The 15390-nt window shown below is 46.8% G+C and overlaps 1 protein-coding gene across 14 annotated transcripts in view; it reads right to left on the bottom strand.

Moving 5' to 3' along the window:
* The window catches only part of TSNARE1 (t-SNARE domain containing 1), a 684473-nt gene that overhangs the window by 506027 nt on the left and 163056 nt on the right, over positions 1 to 15390 (bottom strand). For 11 of the 14 annotated variants that reach the window (XM_037891908.2, XM_037891914.2, XM_037891916.2 and 8 more), the window contains one exon: positions 751 to 872. In XM_037891908.2, the coding sequence (XP_037747836.1) occupies positions 751 to 835 (85 nt within the window). In that variant the 5' untranslated portion in view covers positions 836 to 872. Of the gene's footprint in view, positions 1 to 750; positions 873 to 10174; positions 10290 to 11754; positions 11768 to 15390 lie in introns of those variants that run through there. The other 3 variants (XM_043539014.1, XM_037891912.2, XM_037891913.2) reach the window with 3 other exon arrangements.

Here is a 15390-nt window from a genome sequence, read left to right as displayed (position 1 = left end):
ATCCTCAACATAAGGATTGCACAAGATAGCCCTAAAAGACTGAACAATGGTGATTAAATCATGTGCTTTGAAAGGGCAGCATGCTGCTCAGGGAACAATCACACACTACATAGCACTGCACAGTAACTAGGTGCGCAGCGGTGATGTATGTTTTCTTCTGAAGCATCAGGTACTGGCTACTGCAGGGTCTACAGCAGGGGTTCTCAAACTGGGAGTCGGGATCCCTCAGGGGTTCTCAAGGTTATTACATGCGGGGTCATGAACTGTCAGCCTCCACCCCAAACCCTGCTTTGCCTCCAGCATTTATAATGGTGTTAAATACATTTTAAAAAGTGTTTTTAATTTATAAGGGGGGGTTGCACTCAGAGGCTTGCTGTGTGAAAGGCATCACCAGTGCAAAAGTTTGAGAACCACTAGTCTAGAGGGACCAACAATATAATTTGCCTAGGCAATGCTACATTCCTATGACTTATTGCATGACGTGTCTTGATATTTTATGATGTGTTGTGAGAGCACTTGGAAAGCAACTCACATCTTCTGTCTAGCCCTCAGTACTGAAGTCAGAGAAGAGGGGCTGGAGGAGATCTTTAACTTGACTTCCTTGTACCTAATCACCACGCAAAATGATCTATCATATAGTGTAGCATTTGTCTACTGAGGTACATCAGCCTTGTTATACATTAGCCATTAAAACTGCCTTCCCCAGCGTAGTCAGGTAGGGTAAAGTACAGCATGCAATCAATACTTTACCTAGGGGTTGATATCCTTGTCTCGATGGGCCTCCAAAGGGGTTCCGGCTTCCGAATCCGCTCCCATCAATGGAACCATAAGACATTTTCTACACAGCGGTGAATGGAGATTTTCTCTTAAGGCTGAAAAAGGACACAAAGAAAGAACAGTTGGCTAAAGTCCACAAGCATTGCCTAAAAGGCCCTGCAAAGGAAACAAAGCCCAGAGCTTTCCTAGTAACCTTGTCCACCAGTAGTGAGAGCGGAGGGGTCTCATGTCTCCTTAGTTACGTCCCTAGCCTTTCCAACGACCTGCTGTGTGACTTCAGGTAAATCAGCTCCCCTTTCTGTGCCTTAAATGAGCGTAACACCTCGGGGGTTGGGAGACTTCATTCATTACTGTGTGCACTGTGCTTTGAGATCCTCAGTGCAGGGTAGTGTTAGCAAAGGAAGGCAGCCATTGCCTTCTGCAGCATTTTCGCTACAGAGCTGGACAGGAGTCTAGCTGTCATACTGCAGGCTTCACGAGCTCTAGACAGACAGTTTATGGCCATATCATAATCTCCTGGGCCTCCAGTACAAAAACTGCAGCCAGAGTTATTCCTCCTTGCCTGTAAAAAGATGCTGTATCAAGTAGCAATGGACTGAATTCAATACACTTCTGGCAGCTGCAAGCCTAAATCTCCTCCTCAATCTCCTCCTTGCCTCTGCAAAATGCAGCCACCACTGCCCCAGAAGCCTTAGATTATTTCAGAGGGCTCCCAGGACTTGAAGGGCCAAACATGACTCACCCTGGAGGCCCTGGGGACCTCATGGCCCAAAGAAATAAGGACCAACGTACTGAGGCAGGGTTGGTAGGTAGCCAGGAAGTGGCAGAAGTGGCAAACAGGGGAAGAAGCAGCATGAGAAGTGGTGCTGGCTCCCCGACTCCCAGGGAGCAGAAATGGAAACGGCAGCCCCTTCTCTTTGCTTGTGGTGGTGAGGCCAGGAAGAAAGGCAGTGGATGGAGAAGCTCTCTGGCTGCAGATGGGGCTGATGGATGTGACAGTAGATTCCCTGCTGAGAGCGTGACGAGGACCATACAACAATGATTTTTCTGTCCTTGCTCAGTGGAGATCCCTTCACTGGAAATGGTGCCTGCAGCATGGGAGACGGCAGGAACTGGGAGCTGATCAGCTGTGTCTGCATGTTGGGGTGAAGGGTATAATAAAAACCCAGACACCCCCCAAGTACATACACAAGCAGCGTGGTCCCAGCAGCTAGGGCAGGAGGTGGGGAGTCAGCAGACCCGGGGTTCTATTCCCAGAGCCTCGATGTGTGACCTCAGGAAAGAAAGACACTTGCTTGGTGCCTCAGCTTGCCTGTGCATACAATGGGGATAACGCATGTGCTCCATTTTGGAAAGAGCTTTAAAATACAAATCTGGAGTTACCTATGAATGATCTAGCCTAGGTGTATCAAAGGTACGAAAGAGCAGTTTCTGTACGAATTAGGGATTTATTCATTGCAATTTATTCATGGTACCAGCTACCAAAGCCTGCAGCGGCAGGCGAAGTCTCTGTTGCAGTGAATCGGCTCAGCGGTCTGCACTGCAGCACTTCGTTTCAATCATCCTGCAGGAAGGACAGAGTCTCCGGACCCCACACCTCCACTTGGACTTTGGCCGCAGGCAGCTGCTGCACGTTTTTTCTTTGAAGCTACATGACACCAGGCAAAATTACTGCTGCCGTTCATATGGGCAATGGAATCTGTGACATCCCAGGGGAGCCACTTACTGCCCTTTTCCGACTGGAGCAAATGCCACACAAACGGAGAGCAGGGCAATTTATCTCTGCCTCAAGAAAAAAAAAAAAAAGCCAAGAGCTAATCGACTCCCATTTGCACTCCAGTTCCCTGTCAAGCTGCAGATCTCATCCACCAGCTGAGCGGCATTTGTGCACAGAAGGGATGTGCCATGAGATTCCTAGGCCCTGCGGCAGAACCAGCCTCCCGTACACTTGGCCCCCAGGAGCGAAGCTGGAATAGCCCTAGAGGGAGATTCAGCTCCGAGAAGCCAGACAAGAGAAGCTACAGTGAAAAAGAAACTGAGTACAGGAATCAAAAGGCACGAACCAATACAAAAAGCATAACTAATAGAGAACAATAAATACAGTTCCTCACACTGCTCTAGTGTCGTTCAGTTGAGGAGCTCAATACACGGTACAAACATTAATTAGGCCTCAACCTCCCCATGAAGTAGGTACGTTTTCGGCTGAGTAAAACTGCAGCACACAGTGACAGAGCTGGGAACAGGAGCTAGGACTCACAAGACAACACTTCTATCTAGATACTTACAACCAAGATTTTGTCATGGGTATTTTTAGTAAAAGTCACAGACAAGTCATGGGCAATAAAAAAAAAAAAAAAAAAAATCACGGAACCTCATGATCTGTCCACGACTTTTACTAAATACACGGGGGGCGGGGGAGACTAAAAGTGGGACCCCCACCAGCCACTGTTCCAGCCCTGGATGCTGCTTCGTTGCTCTGGCGGCCCCTGGGGGCAACCCAGCAGTGGCAGCCTCTGCTCCGGCAGCCTAGGACCGCTGCTCCTGCAGCAGGGGCTGACTGCTGGCTCTGGGCAGCTGCTGACCAGCCCTGGGGGCTGACCACTGGCCCTGCTCTGGCGATGGGGGCTGACCGCTGGGACCACCAGCGCTGAGCCAATGCTCCGGCAGCAGGAGCTAACCACTGGCTCTGGGGGCTGACCTGGCTCCAGGCCACTACTCCAGTGGTGGTGGTCGATGCTCCAGCCCCAGGGGCTGACTGCTGGCCCTGGGTCACTGCTCCGGCAGATGGGGCTGACTGCCAGCCCCAGGCCACTGTTCCTGGGCGGGGGGGGCAGACAGCTGCTCCAGCCCCGCTGCTACGGTGCGCTGAAGCTGAAGTCACAGAGGTCCAGTAAAGCCACAGAATCTGTGACAGACTCGTAGCCTTACTTATAACTAAGGTTAAAATCAGTCACAGATTCTGTGGTTTTACGAGACTTCTGTGACTTCCTCAAAATTCCACTAATTCAGCCCCGCCACCTGCAACTTAGCTTCACAGGGCCCCCTGTGGCGGGGGTCCCCAGGCAATTGCCCTGATTGCTACCCCCTAACGCCAGTCCTGTGTACATTTCCATGATCTGTTTATTTCCTGCGTCCTGTCTGTGACTTTCAATAAAAATACCTCTGCTAAAATGTAGCTTTACTTACAACCCCCATTACTGCAGTATCTGAGCTCCTCATGATCTTTAATCTACTTATCCTCCCAACTCCTCTATGAGCCAGGGCAGGACTCTTATCCCCATTGTACAGATGGGGGGAACTGAGGCACAGAAAGACTAAGTGATTGGCCCAAAATCACACAGGAACTCTGTGGCAGAGCAGGTAACTGAACCCAGGTCTTCTGAGTCCCAGGTTAGTGACAGAAATAGTACAAAGTAAGGTCATGCACTTAGGGTCTAATATTAAGAATTTCTGCTACAAGCTGGGGGTTCATCACTTAAAAGCGACAGAGAAGGATGGAGACTTGGATGTGAGGCTCAATCAGAGGATGACTATGAGCCAGCAATGTGATACGATTGTGAAAAAGCAAATGTGATTCTAGGATGTATCAGGAGAGGCATTTCCAGCAGAGACAGAGACGTATTAATGCCTTTGCACAAGGCTCTGGTGAGACCTCACCTGGAATACTGTGTGCAATTCTGGTCACCCACGTTCAAGAAAGATCAACTCAAACTGGAACAGGGGGCGTGATGAGCTCTGAGGATGGTCAGGGGAACGAAGGACCTGTCCTATGAGAGGAGACTGGAAGAGCTCGACTTGCTTAGCCAGGCAGAAAGAAGGCCAAGAGCAGATATGACTGCCCTCTATAAATACATCGGGGGGTAAACACCAGGGAGAGTGCAGAGCTATTTAAACTGAAGGACAATGCTGGCACAAGCACAAATGGGGATAAACTGGCCACAAACAAATTCAGGCTGGAAATTAGAAGAAGGTTTCTAACCCTCAGAGGGGTGAGGTTCTGGAACAGCCTCCCAACAGGAGCTGTGGGAGCAAACAACTTAATTAGTTTTGAGAGCGAGATGGAGAAGTTGATGAGTGTGACTGTATGATAGGGTTCCTTGTGATGGTGGGGGCAGGGCTCAGCAGCCCTCTGGTTTCTGTCTTATGTTCCGAAAGTTCGTGCTCCAGGGTTCCAGCTGGCCACTGGCAGGGGTCAGGAAGGGATTATTCCTTCCCCATTCACGTTTTCTGGGAGGGTTTTCGGTTTGGTTTTGTATTTTTGTCTTTTTCCTCTGAAGAATCAGGGATGGCCATGGCTGGAGATAGGACATTGGATGGAGTGGGCCAGTGCTTTCAGGTGGCACTGAGCTTTCTCTCTCTCTCTCAGGGGCTTGGCTGACTGGTTCTTGTCCACATGCTCAGGGTCTAACAGATCGCCGGGGTGAGGGGCTCAGAAAGGAATTTCCCACCAGGTCAGATTAGCAGTGATTGGGGGAGGGGTTCTCTCCTGTTCTCTCCCTGTGGCATATAGCAGTCTAGTCTCCTGTGAGCTATAATAGTTGTTGGGTTTAGGGAGCAGGTACTGAGTGGTGTTGGCGGCCTGTGATATACAGGCGGTCAGACTTCTGGCCCTGAACTCTATAGCCTAACTACTGGATCATCACTTCCTCCCTTTTGAACAGAAGCAAAGTCCTAGGATCGCCCTGCTCTCCAGCTGGGAATGTGATTAGGAAAGGGAGGCAGGAATTCTAGAGGAAAAGGAGTCATGAGAGGAGCAAGAGGAGACCAAGCCTGAGGGCTCTGATCTTCAGAGACACAGTCTAGGAGTGAGAACTTGTGTTAAATGCTTTGCTCTGCCATCCCACCCCCACCCCCCTACCCCTGATTGGGTGGCCCTGGGTAAAGAAATGGGTGATGTGGAGAATGAGACACCCAATTACACCTCCTAATTCCTCTGCTGTTTATCCTTCCAAGACACAGCACAACTTTATTCTGAATTGCGTTATTAATGCAAACTGAGAGACTGTGTTGCCTAATGGACCAGACCCAAGCTTTCCCTGATGATGTGTTGGGGGCTGGGAAGCAACAGACACCATCTGCTTGGGAGCGGATACAGCTCTGGAAATCTTGAGTTAGCGGAGATTGTATATGGGCCTAATGGGTCAAAGAGGAGAGGGACTGCAGCCACCCCTGGTGCACAGGCTACGTGTGGCAGACAAACCACTCACTCACATACAGCTAATGAAAAGGGAGCTGTAAACCACGGACTAAATACTAAATTATCTTCCCATTAGGTTAGGTCAGCCCAGCAGTCTCTGATGGGACAGGCAGAGTCATCGTCTAGACAGGTGAGATGCAGACAAAGGGGCACGGGAGGAGTCCAGGAAAGCTACAGCTTCCCTGCTCGCATCATGGGAAATCAAAAGCTGAGGACTCTGGCTTGTTCTTGAATTATTAGGGCCTGATCCTGCCATCAGATCTGTGTGGGCAGATTCCTGGGCCTGCACACAACCAGTCTCTGCCTGCACAGATCCCATTCCAGGATCGGGGCCTTAGCTTGTTCTGCGCTGCATATCGCTCAAAAGCTAGCTTCACTTCAAAGCGAGGCCACCAAAAGACACGAGGTCGATTTCCAGCGATGGAAAGTCCACCAAGGCGGGCTGAATTGGTGTAAAGGGGCCACAACGTCCCCTTTGAGGGTGATCAAAGGAGGCTACCGCCGCCCAAATGGTGGGTGGCACTAACAAGAAAGGGGGTGTGGCCTTAGAGCATGTTGATGGAGCATCTTACTTACCATCAGCCACTCCAATTGCCAGAGCTCTTACCCAGCGCAGCAAGAGTCCCTGCCTGAGACCCACAAGAGAGGTCTACTAGAGGGGCCTTAGCAGGCACAGGAAAGTGGAATTTACAGCTCCCAGAGCAGCTTCATTCAATCTAGTCCCACATAAGTGCCCTCTTCCACATAAGTGTCTCCATCGAGTGATGTTAATCCCAGACTATGGTGTTCTCTCAGTCTTGGGAACCCTCAGTGAGTTTTGTGACATTTGCTCTTTTTCTTAAAGCTCCTGCCTCCAGAGTCATGTGATCCTGACAGGATCTCAGTTTTTTTTTTTTTTTTTTTTTTTTAAATATACGTTTTTAGCCCTCACGGTTGTGGAGAAAAGTTTGAAAATGTGAATCCTACCGGCTCAAAACCAGAAGACAAATGAAAATAATCACAATTTCTTATTTAAAATTTTGGGATTTGGGGGACCCTGATTCATGATTTTTGGAAACTTAGGATGAGCAATACTGTTACCTTCACCCATCTATACAGGCTGTTCCTCTGGGGTAAATTACCAATTTCCCACCCATGAAGAACCTCGAGCTCTATTTATGGATTCACTTTATTGCCGTGAGTTCCTCCATTAGCATCTCTCCTCCCTGGGGAACGGCAGGGCCACAACAAAAAGTACCAGAACTAGGTCCCTCTTTATTTCTCAGACACACCTCAGGATTAGGATTATTTTAATCCTTGAATATGTGCAGTGGTTAGAACAACAGCCTAGGAGTTGGAATTTCCATGTTCTGTTCCCAGCTCTGCTAAAGGCTTGCTGTAAAACCTGCAGGCAAGTCCCTTACACCAAGGTTTTCAGAAGTGACTTGTGACAATGGTTGCCTCCATTTTTGGTTGACCAACTTGACACTCTTCTTCATAGGATTTTAAACCAAAAGGAACCAGTGGGACCATCTAGTGTACCTATATAACACAGGCCAGAGAATTTCACGCTCTAATCCCTGCATCAGACTCTACAGCCTTTAGTTGAACTAGAGCACATCTTTTGGAAAGGCATCCATTTTGATTCCAAGTGAAGAAGAATAAACCACATCCTTTGGTGAGCTGTTCCATACAGTTAAAACATTGCATCTTACTACCAGTTTGAACTGTGCAAACTTCCATTTCCAGCCTTTGGGTTTTACTATACTTTTGCCTCCTAGATTGAAGAGCCAAGATACATGTCCCCTGTGTAGGTGACAGACTGATCACATTGTCTCTTAACTTCCTCTTGGATAAACTAAATAGACTGATTCTCTTTAGGTTCTCATTATAAGGCCTGTTTTCCAGACCACAAACCATTTTCAAAAGGGGATAGTTGAGCATTTTCTCAAAATCTTGACCTTAACACCTAAATCTGTTTTCTCACCTGTAACATGGATAGAATTACACTGACCTGCCTTGCAAGGATGCTGTGAAGCTAAACTTACTAACCCTGAAATGCTTTTAGATCACTGGTGAGATATAACACATATATTTGCATAATATTAATATTAATGCCAAGTCCTTTCCAAATGGTTTGCTCTCCAGGCTCCAATCTGTCAATTATGCTGGAGTCATGTCACTTTCCAGGCTTTTGTTTTCAGGGATTTATTCAATTATTTAAAAAACTATATCGTTCAGGAACATCACCTGGAGAAATGCCACTCTTTTTCCTCCGAGATCCTGAACTTCTGAACAAGCTCTATCGTCAGAGTATTTCTAAAAATCACTGGGTTTAACACTGAGTTGGTATCATTGCACGAATCCCTACACTCTCGATCAGCTTCATACCGAATGTGTCAGAGGTCAATCAGAATAGCTGTAAGGAGATTACTTTTAAAAAAAAAAAAGTGTGTCTTTGAGCTAATTTATGCATTTAGTTCTTCTGTGGTGTTTGCAATATTAACATTCTGTTCTCTGGCGGCTTAGTACAAGGCAAGTTTAGGAAGCAATATGTTTAAAAGCTTCAAAATTACCTGCAGCAAATGACTGCTCAGTGCAGTTATCCAGAGCTGGTGTCCCAAGCGTATTGGGGTGAGGAGGTAGCCAGATAAGACTGTGTATTTCCTCCCCCATCCCCACTTTGGTTTCCAAGTTAATTTCAATGCTGGTGAAAGGTGCTTGGAGACGGAAGTAGTGCTATGTCTCCATGGCAAAAAGACAGAAATGCTGCAAGACTCCCCATCAACATTGTTCCACCAAGGTGCCTCAACCTTGTTATAGACTGGAATTCTCTCTCGAAGTCTCCACTGGCTGATCAAGTGCCTTGGCTAATCTCTTGCCAAGGCCACCAGCTGTCAACATCTGTAATTCTTCCTCTGGCACAGTTGTGCATGGCTATCCAAGCAGCCAGATGTGCTGAACAAGTAACAGAGGCCAACCCCTAATGAGCCTACAGTCTCTAGCACAAGTTGCCCCAGAACTTAGAACAATACACCCGAAGAGAGACTGGGGTGTGCTCTTTATAGCTAGAACTCTATACAAAACAGTTTGATCTTCAGGAGATTCTAGAGGGATGGGTAATATCCATGGGCTGTCCCAGGTGACTGGGAACTCCTTGATTCAAAGCACAGACACTTGATCATGGCTGCTTTGCCTGGGGGTTTAGTCAGCACTGTGTAGATACCCGAAATCCTAAATCAGCATGCACTGGGCTCAAAGTAAAACCCAGCATAGATTCTCTGAGGGAAGCGGCTTCTTTTGTTGTTCCAAAGACCTCGTCAGAAACATGGCGAGGCTCCTTTCAGGACATTACATCCTTCGTTTTTTCCAAACATGGAAACATCTCTTCCAGGAATTAAGTCCTCCAAAGTAATTGGCAGCCTTTGATCTGTTCATTGTGGCTATCATTGCACATGCTTCTCAGGAGCAGGGTAGTTCGGCTCAGGTGGAGAGACTAATGGGGCAGGTACTGAAGTCACGGTGGAGTACTGAGATATCCAGGGTAGACCACGCCTTTGATGACTGCAAGGACTCCGTGCACTGAATGTATTTTGCTGAGCTTGGCTATCACTGGCTTGCGGACCCCACTGCTGACTAATTCAACTCCAGAGAAGCAAGAGTAGCCATCTGTGGTGACCAGAAGACGTCCTCCATCAGTGACATCACAAAAGTTTCACAGACTAGGTGCAATGGAGAAGCTGGGTTCCCAGGGATAGCATCATGACACAATAAGCAGGTGGGATACAGAGGTTATAAGGTCTATTCCTGGGAACAAGATTTTTTTCTCATAGGAGCAGTTAGGTTTTGCAGATACTTTGGTGGCCAGCTCAATAGTATGGCCCAACAGGAAGGGAGGGGGAGTAGATCTCGGGGAATAAAGGAGTAATCCATCATCTTTTATGCAACATACTGAAAATGCTTCTGGAGTCTGAAACCACCAGCATCTAAACACTGGTTTCCATTGCTTATCTTCTAGGCCATACCAACCAACAAGGCTGCAAGGGCCGTGAGGCTTAGTTAATGGTAATAAAACAATTTTGATATCTGCTCATGAAAGGCATTATCAGTTCAGTTGGCCATGGTGTGACATTCTGTTTTAACTGAAGCCTAGCTAATGGGCAAACACCCCTTCTCTTACTCTAAGGAGAAAATGGCAGAGGAAGAGAGATACTTTATTACCAAAATGTTCCCACCATTGCTGCACTGAGCCGTCGCCTGGGTGAATCAGTTGGTTTTTTTGTAGTGCCATCTTCTCTTTGCCATTTCATGCCATGCTGTCTGTTTTTTGTGAACCCTGCATGTAGAACAGTCTTAATCTATCAATGCACTAAGCAAAAACAGAAGTATTACATATTTCAGTGAACAGCAAAATTAAATTTCAAGTCAGTTCAGGAATCCAGGCTTCATCTTCCTTTTCGCTGGTTATGGATTATGAATATTAATGCAAAGCTGCTGTAAACGAACAGGAAGGAGGGAAGAAGGGGTTGGGAATCAGGCTCTGTAATTTTCTCCTGTGTAGCCGGAGCAAAGCTATTAACTTTGGATGATCCATATGCAGACATAAACAGAGACAGGGGTGTTACACTTGTTCAAATTAATAGATACAATCAGTGTGTGCGCATTGGCATCAGATATCAACAGGATAAAGGAGCCAGTAAGGAAGATATTGCAGAGACAGGCACACAGATGCTAGGACCACAGTTAAATTTGGGAATCCCACTTTGTGGGAAGGAGGCACCTGGCAGACAGTCTGTTTAAAATGACAGAATCGTGGATTACTACATCTAGATGTTCTGCTCCCACCACTAAACATACTGTTCTCTAAACCCCCCATTCCTACTGCTCACAGGAAGACCCTGTAATTGCAAGTGCAAGGTTTCTGAGAAGCTCTTCAAGCACTGGTCTGTACCAACAGGGATACTCATGGGCAGCCTCTCTAGAAACGCTTCTTGGAGATGGCTAAAGCAGTAGTAGCCTGGTCCAACAGAAAAACATGGCAACGTGGACACGAGAATTCTGAAGTGCTCCAGCAACGATTTACAGGGAAGCCAGGAACAACTCCCTTAACCTTTTCCCTTCAGATTCCCTACTGAGAATAAGGCGATAATGCCACTCACTGACCCTAGCTGTGAATTAGTTTGTGCTTGTAAAACGTTTTGGAGGCCGTGAAGGATAACAGAATGGTTATTATTATCTAACAACTAATGGAAGGAGGAGGGAGGAGAGTGGCTAAATATGGTTCAAGGAGGGTGAAACTGAGCAAAGAAAAGATAGAGATGAACAGGTAACATTCCCTAAGGGTGACATCATTTAGACTGTGACATAGTCTTCCCCCTCCCAGATGCAAGTGTCATCACTGGAGTCGTTTAATGCTGGTCAAGACAAAGGCACCAAAGAACTTTCTGCAAACAAACAAGTGACAGAGACCATTTTTATCCCTAATTTTTGTGAGTCTGACTTCTTATTCCCTTGCCTGGATGCCAAAAACGCACACACATTCAAAGACCTGTCAGAATGATAAAGTAGCAACATTTACTGACAGATCTCCACACAACATGTCAGAAAGACGGCATCCAGCTAATGCTTACAGCCACTGATCTTATGTACAAACCCTTCCTTGGAAAGAGGAAAGAGAAGACGAGGGTGAGCTTGTGCTCGATACCACCCTCTTCTGGACAGAATCAGGTCTATTCCAGCATTTCTCCCTTCTCTCTGCCAGATGTGCTCCTAAGCCGCTCTTTAATTCACCCAGCAGAGACCTTTTATTGGAACCTCAGATCACAAGTACAGATTTTCTTATTTACGTCTCTAAATTAACGGACAAAGAGCCGGTCACTGAGAACGCATCCCACCATGGTACATAACGCATTGACGTTTTAAAGCCATGGATCGAGCCTAGTAGCCCAGCCGCACCCAAGTCCCTGGTTTGGGCATTGAAACGGAACCCACCTGTGAAGTAAAGAATAAAATATTAGCCCCATTTTACAGACAAGGTGAAGTGGCTTGACCAAGGCTACGTAGTGAGTCAGCAGCGGAGCAGAGATCAGAAAACAAGATGACAACCTGGCTCCTAAAGCCCAATCCATTCCTGATTTAAACCTTCTGATTAATTCAGGCCCCTAGAGGTCTGTGCATTATGCCACTCACAAAACTGTTTTTTTTAACACACACACACACCCCGTGCCACAATTTTCTTTCTTACGTTTTCATGGTTTTTAACATGCTTTAATGTTCCCTGAACTATTCCTCCCACCACCACGTGCCCCAGACTGACTGGACTGTAAATTAGCGCAAAGGATGTCAGAGACAGAAACAAATTTTTAAAAGCATGCAGTTCAGTCAGGATTCAAAAACAACAACATCCTTTATGAAATGCAAAGGATCTGAAAGGTCCCTCTAAATAGAATATAATAAGTAAAAGGAGTTAATTAATTAATTGGAGATCATTAAAAGGAGTCAATCTAACACTACCATATCTCAGAGAAGATCTTAACTAGTAGGGAAAAGCAAATTCATTATGATGGACAATAAAGGGAGGAAAAGAAGGGACCTCTTCAACCAGTGAATAACTGCTCTGATCACTTCTCTCCCCACGTATATCTTTTCAATCTGGATTAGGGTGGCCAACTTTCTAATCACACAAAACCAAACACCCTTGCCCCGCCCCTGCCCTGCTTCTTCTCCAAGGCTCCGCCCCCACTCACTCTATCCCCCTTCCCTCTGTCGCTCACTCTCCTCCACCTTCACCCACTTGCTCATTTTCACCGGGCAGGGGGTTGGGGTGCGACCAGGGATGAAAGGTTTGGGGTGCAGGAGGGGGCTCCAGGCTGGGGGGTGGAGCCAAGAGGTTTGAAGTGTGAGAGGCAGCTCTGGGCTGAGGCAGGGAATTGGGGTATGGGAGGGGGTACAGACTCTGGGCTAGGGGTGCAGGCTCCTGGGTGGCACCAGAAATGAGGGGTTCAGGGTGAGGAAGGGACTCAGGGCTGGGGCAGGGAGTTGGGGTGTGAGAGGGGGTGAGGGCTCTGGGAGGGAGTTGGGGTGCGGGAGGGGGCTCAGGGCTGGGGTAGGGGATTGGGATGTGGGAGCGGGTGAGGGCTCCAGGCGGCGCTTACCTCGGAGGGCTCCCCAGAAGCTGTGACGTGTCCCAGGCATGACCAGGCATCTCTGCAGGCTGCCTCCGCCTGCAGGTGCTGCCCCTGCAGCTCCCTTTGGCCACGGTTCCTTGGCCATGCCTCCGCCTAGGAGCTGAGGGACATGTCACCACTTTCGGGGAGCCGTGCAGAGCAAGGTAGGGAGCCTGCCAGCCCCGCCAACTGGACTTTTAACGGCCCAGTCAGCGGTGCTGACCAGAGCCACCAGGGTCCCTTTTTGACCGGGCATTCCGGTTGAAAACCGGACACCTGGCAACCCTAATTTGGATTTCTCTAAGGCCTGGTCTATACTACAGAGTTAGGTCGACGCAAGGCAGTTTATGTCGAGCTAACTCTGTAAATGTCTACACTAAAATGTCACTCATACGGCTGTAAGTCACCCACTACGCCAGCTTAATAACGCCTCCACTGCAAGAGGCATAGTGGTTAGGGCTGACATACTTAGGTCGACGCATTGCCAGTGTAGACAAGTGCTGATCAGAGAGAGTGGAAGAAGGGGAATAAAAACACCGAGCAACGTTTTTTCCCCTCCCTCAGCCAAAGGAGTGTTCTTTACGTAGTGCATTCCCTAGTGGGCAGTGGCCTGGCCAGTTTTTAAATGAATGAGTGATAAGAAGTGATTTTTCAAATCCTTTCCCTCATTTCCTCGCGCCCCCAATCACAGTAGAGACTGGTGTGAAGTAAAGTGCTTGTACTTCGAATAAAGAAAAATATACCATTGCTGAAATAATGTAACAAAGCAGAGTAATAGGATTTTCCAATGCTCTCGGTTCTCAAAGGCACACAGGACTGTACAGTACATGACATCCTCCATCCCCCAGTGCAAGTTCTGACCTTTATTGAACATTAAGAGTGTCAATGCCTGGATGCTTCAACCAGATCAACCCACTGTGCTAGGCTAGGCCCTGTACAAACACAAGAAATAGCAGTCCCTGCCCCAGAGAGCTTACAGAGGTAAAATAACCTCTCTATTCCTACTTGAGATTCCCCTCTTTATGCATCCCAGGATCACATTAGCCCTTTTGGCCGCAGCATCACACTGGGGGCTCATGACAGCTGATTATTCACCAGGAGCCCCAAACCTTTTTCAAAGTTACCCTACGAACCCTAGTAAGATCCCCACCTCATTTCACAGCAGCTGTATTAGAACTGGAAGTTCTTCTCCTGCCATCATGAGATGATGCAGGGCTTGGACTGCCTTTGTTTCAAATGCTACTGATTAATACAAAAACATTTTTTCATAAAAGTGGCACATTTTTAAAAATATTTTTGTGACCACCAAGTGGCAAAAGCAAGCACTGATGCTCCCTGTCAATCATACAAGCAGCTATTTGAAATTATGGTAACACAAAATGTCCACAGGCAAGAAACCAAACAGTTTTGCAAACTAGAAGGAAAAAAATGATCTAAACCTAATTTTTTTTAAGACACCCATCCATTTATCAGGAAGGATTGAAAGAAATATGTGCAGTATAGTCTGGCCAAAATTCAAATAATTTGGATATGATAACTCTCGGCAGTTATTTGAAAAGGTATGAAGATGCAGGAGGGAGAGGAATTGCAAGGATGATCCAAGAAAATGTAATGCATAGAAAGTGAATGTGCATTTGAGTGAGATAGTAGAATCTTTTAGAATGTGAAATATTTGCCCAAGGGAATTGGTGAAAGAACCCAGCACCTGAGTTACTCAATAATAAATTCAACTAAGCACCGGATAATATTCTAATACATTGTAGAGAACAATCCCACATCAATCAGGGAAGGAGGAAGAGAGGGTCTAGATGACTGGATTGATCTTCTCCTTATAAGTGCTTTGCTGTCAAAGGAGTTTCTATCTCAAAGTCTCTTTCATCAAAAAGTTTATGAGGGACACAGGAAAGATTGCTGACAAAACAAGGTAGCGTAAAGAGGCAAACTCCTTATCAGTCAGCCACTTGTTTAAAACAACTTATGATGAGTGCAATTTATTTAATTAATTTATTTATTTGGTTGTGTGTGTCCAAAAGAAGCCCAAAATCACACAGACAGACTCAAAGAGACAGGTTTCAGAGTAGCAGCTGTGTTAGTCTGTATTTGCAAAAAGAAAAGGAGTACTTGTGGCACCTTAGAGACTAACAAATTTATTTGAGCATAAGCTTTCGTGAGCTACAGCTCACTTCAAAGAGACAGATTCCATTCTTCAAAACAAACATACACGCTAACACTATACTGAGCAAACCGTACCTGCCAGTCATGCCAAGAGTT

This window comes from Chelonia mydas, chromosome 2 (genome assembly GCF_015237465.2).
Source record: "Chelonia mydas isolate rCheMyd1 chromosome 2, rCheMyd1.pri.v2, whole genome shotgun sequence".
Taxonomy (NCBI): domain Eukaryota; kingdom Metazoa; phylum Chordata; order Testudines; family Cheloniidae; genus Chelonia; species Chelonia mydas.
Note: the sequence above shows the minus strand (reverse complement) of the source record. Positions and strands in the feature narration are given on the sequence as shown.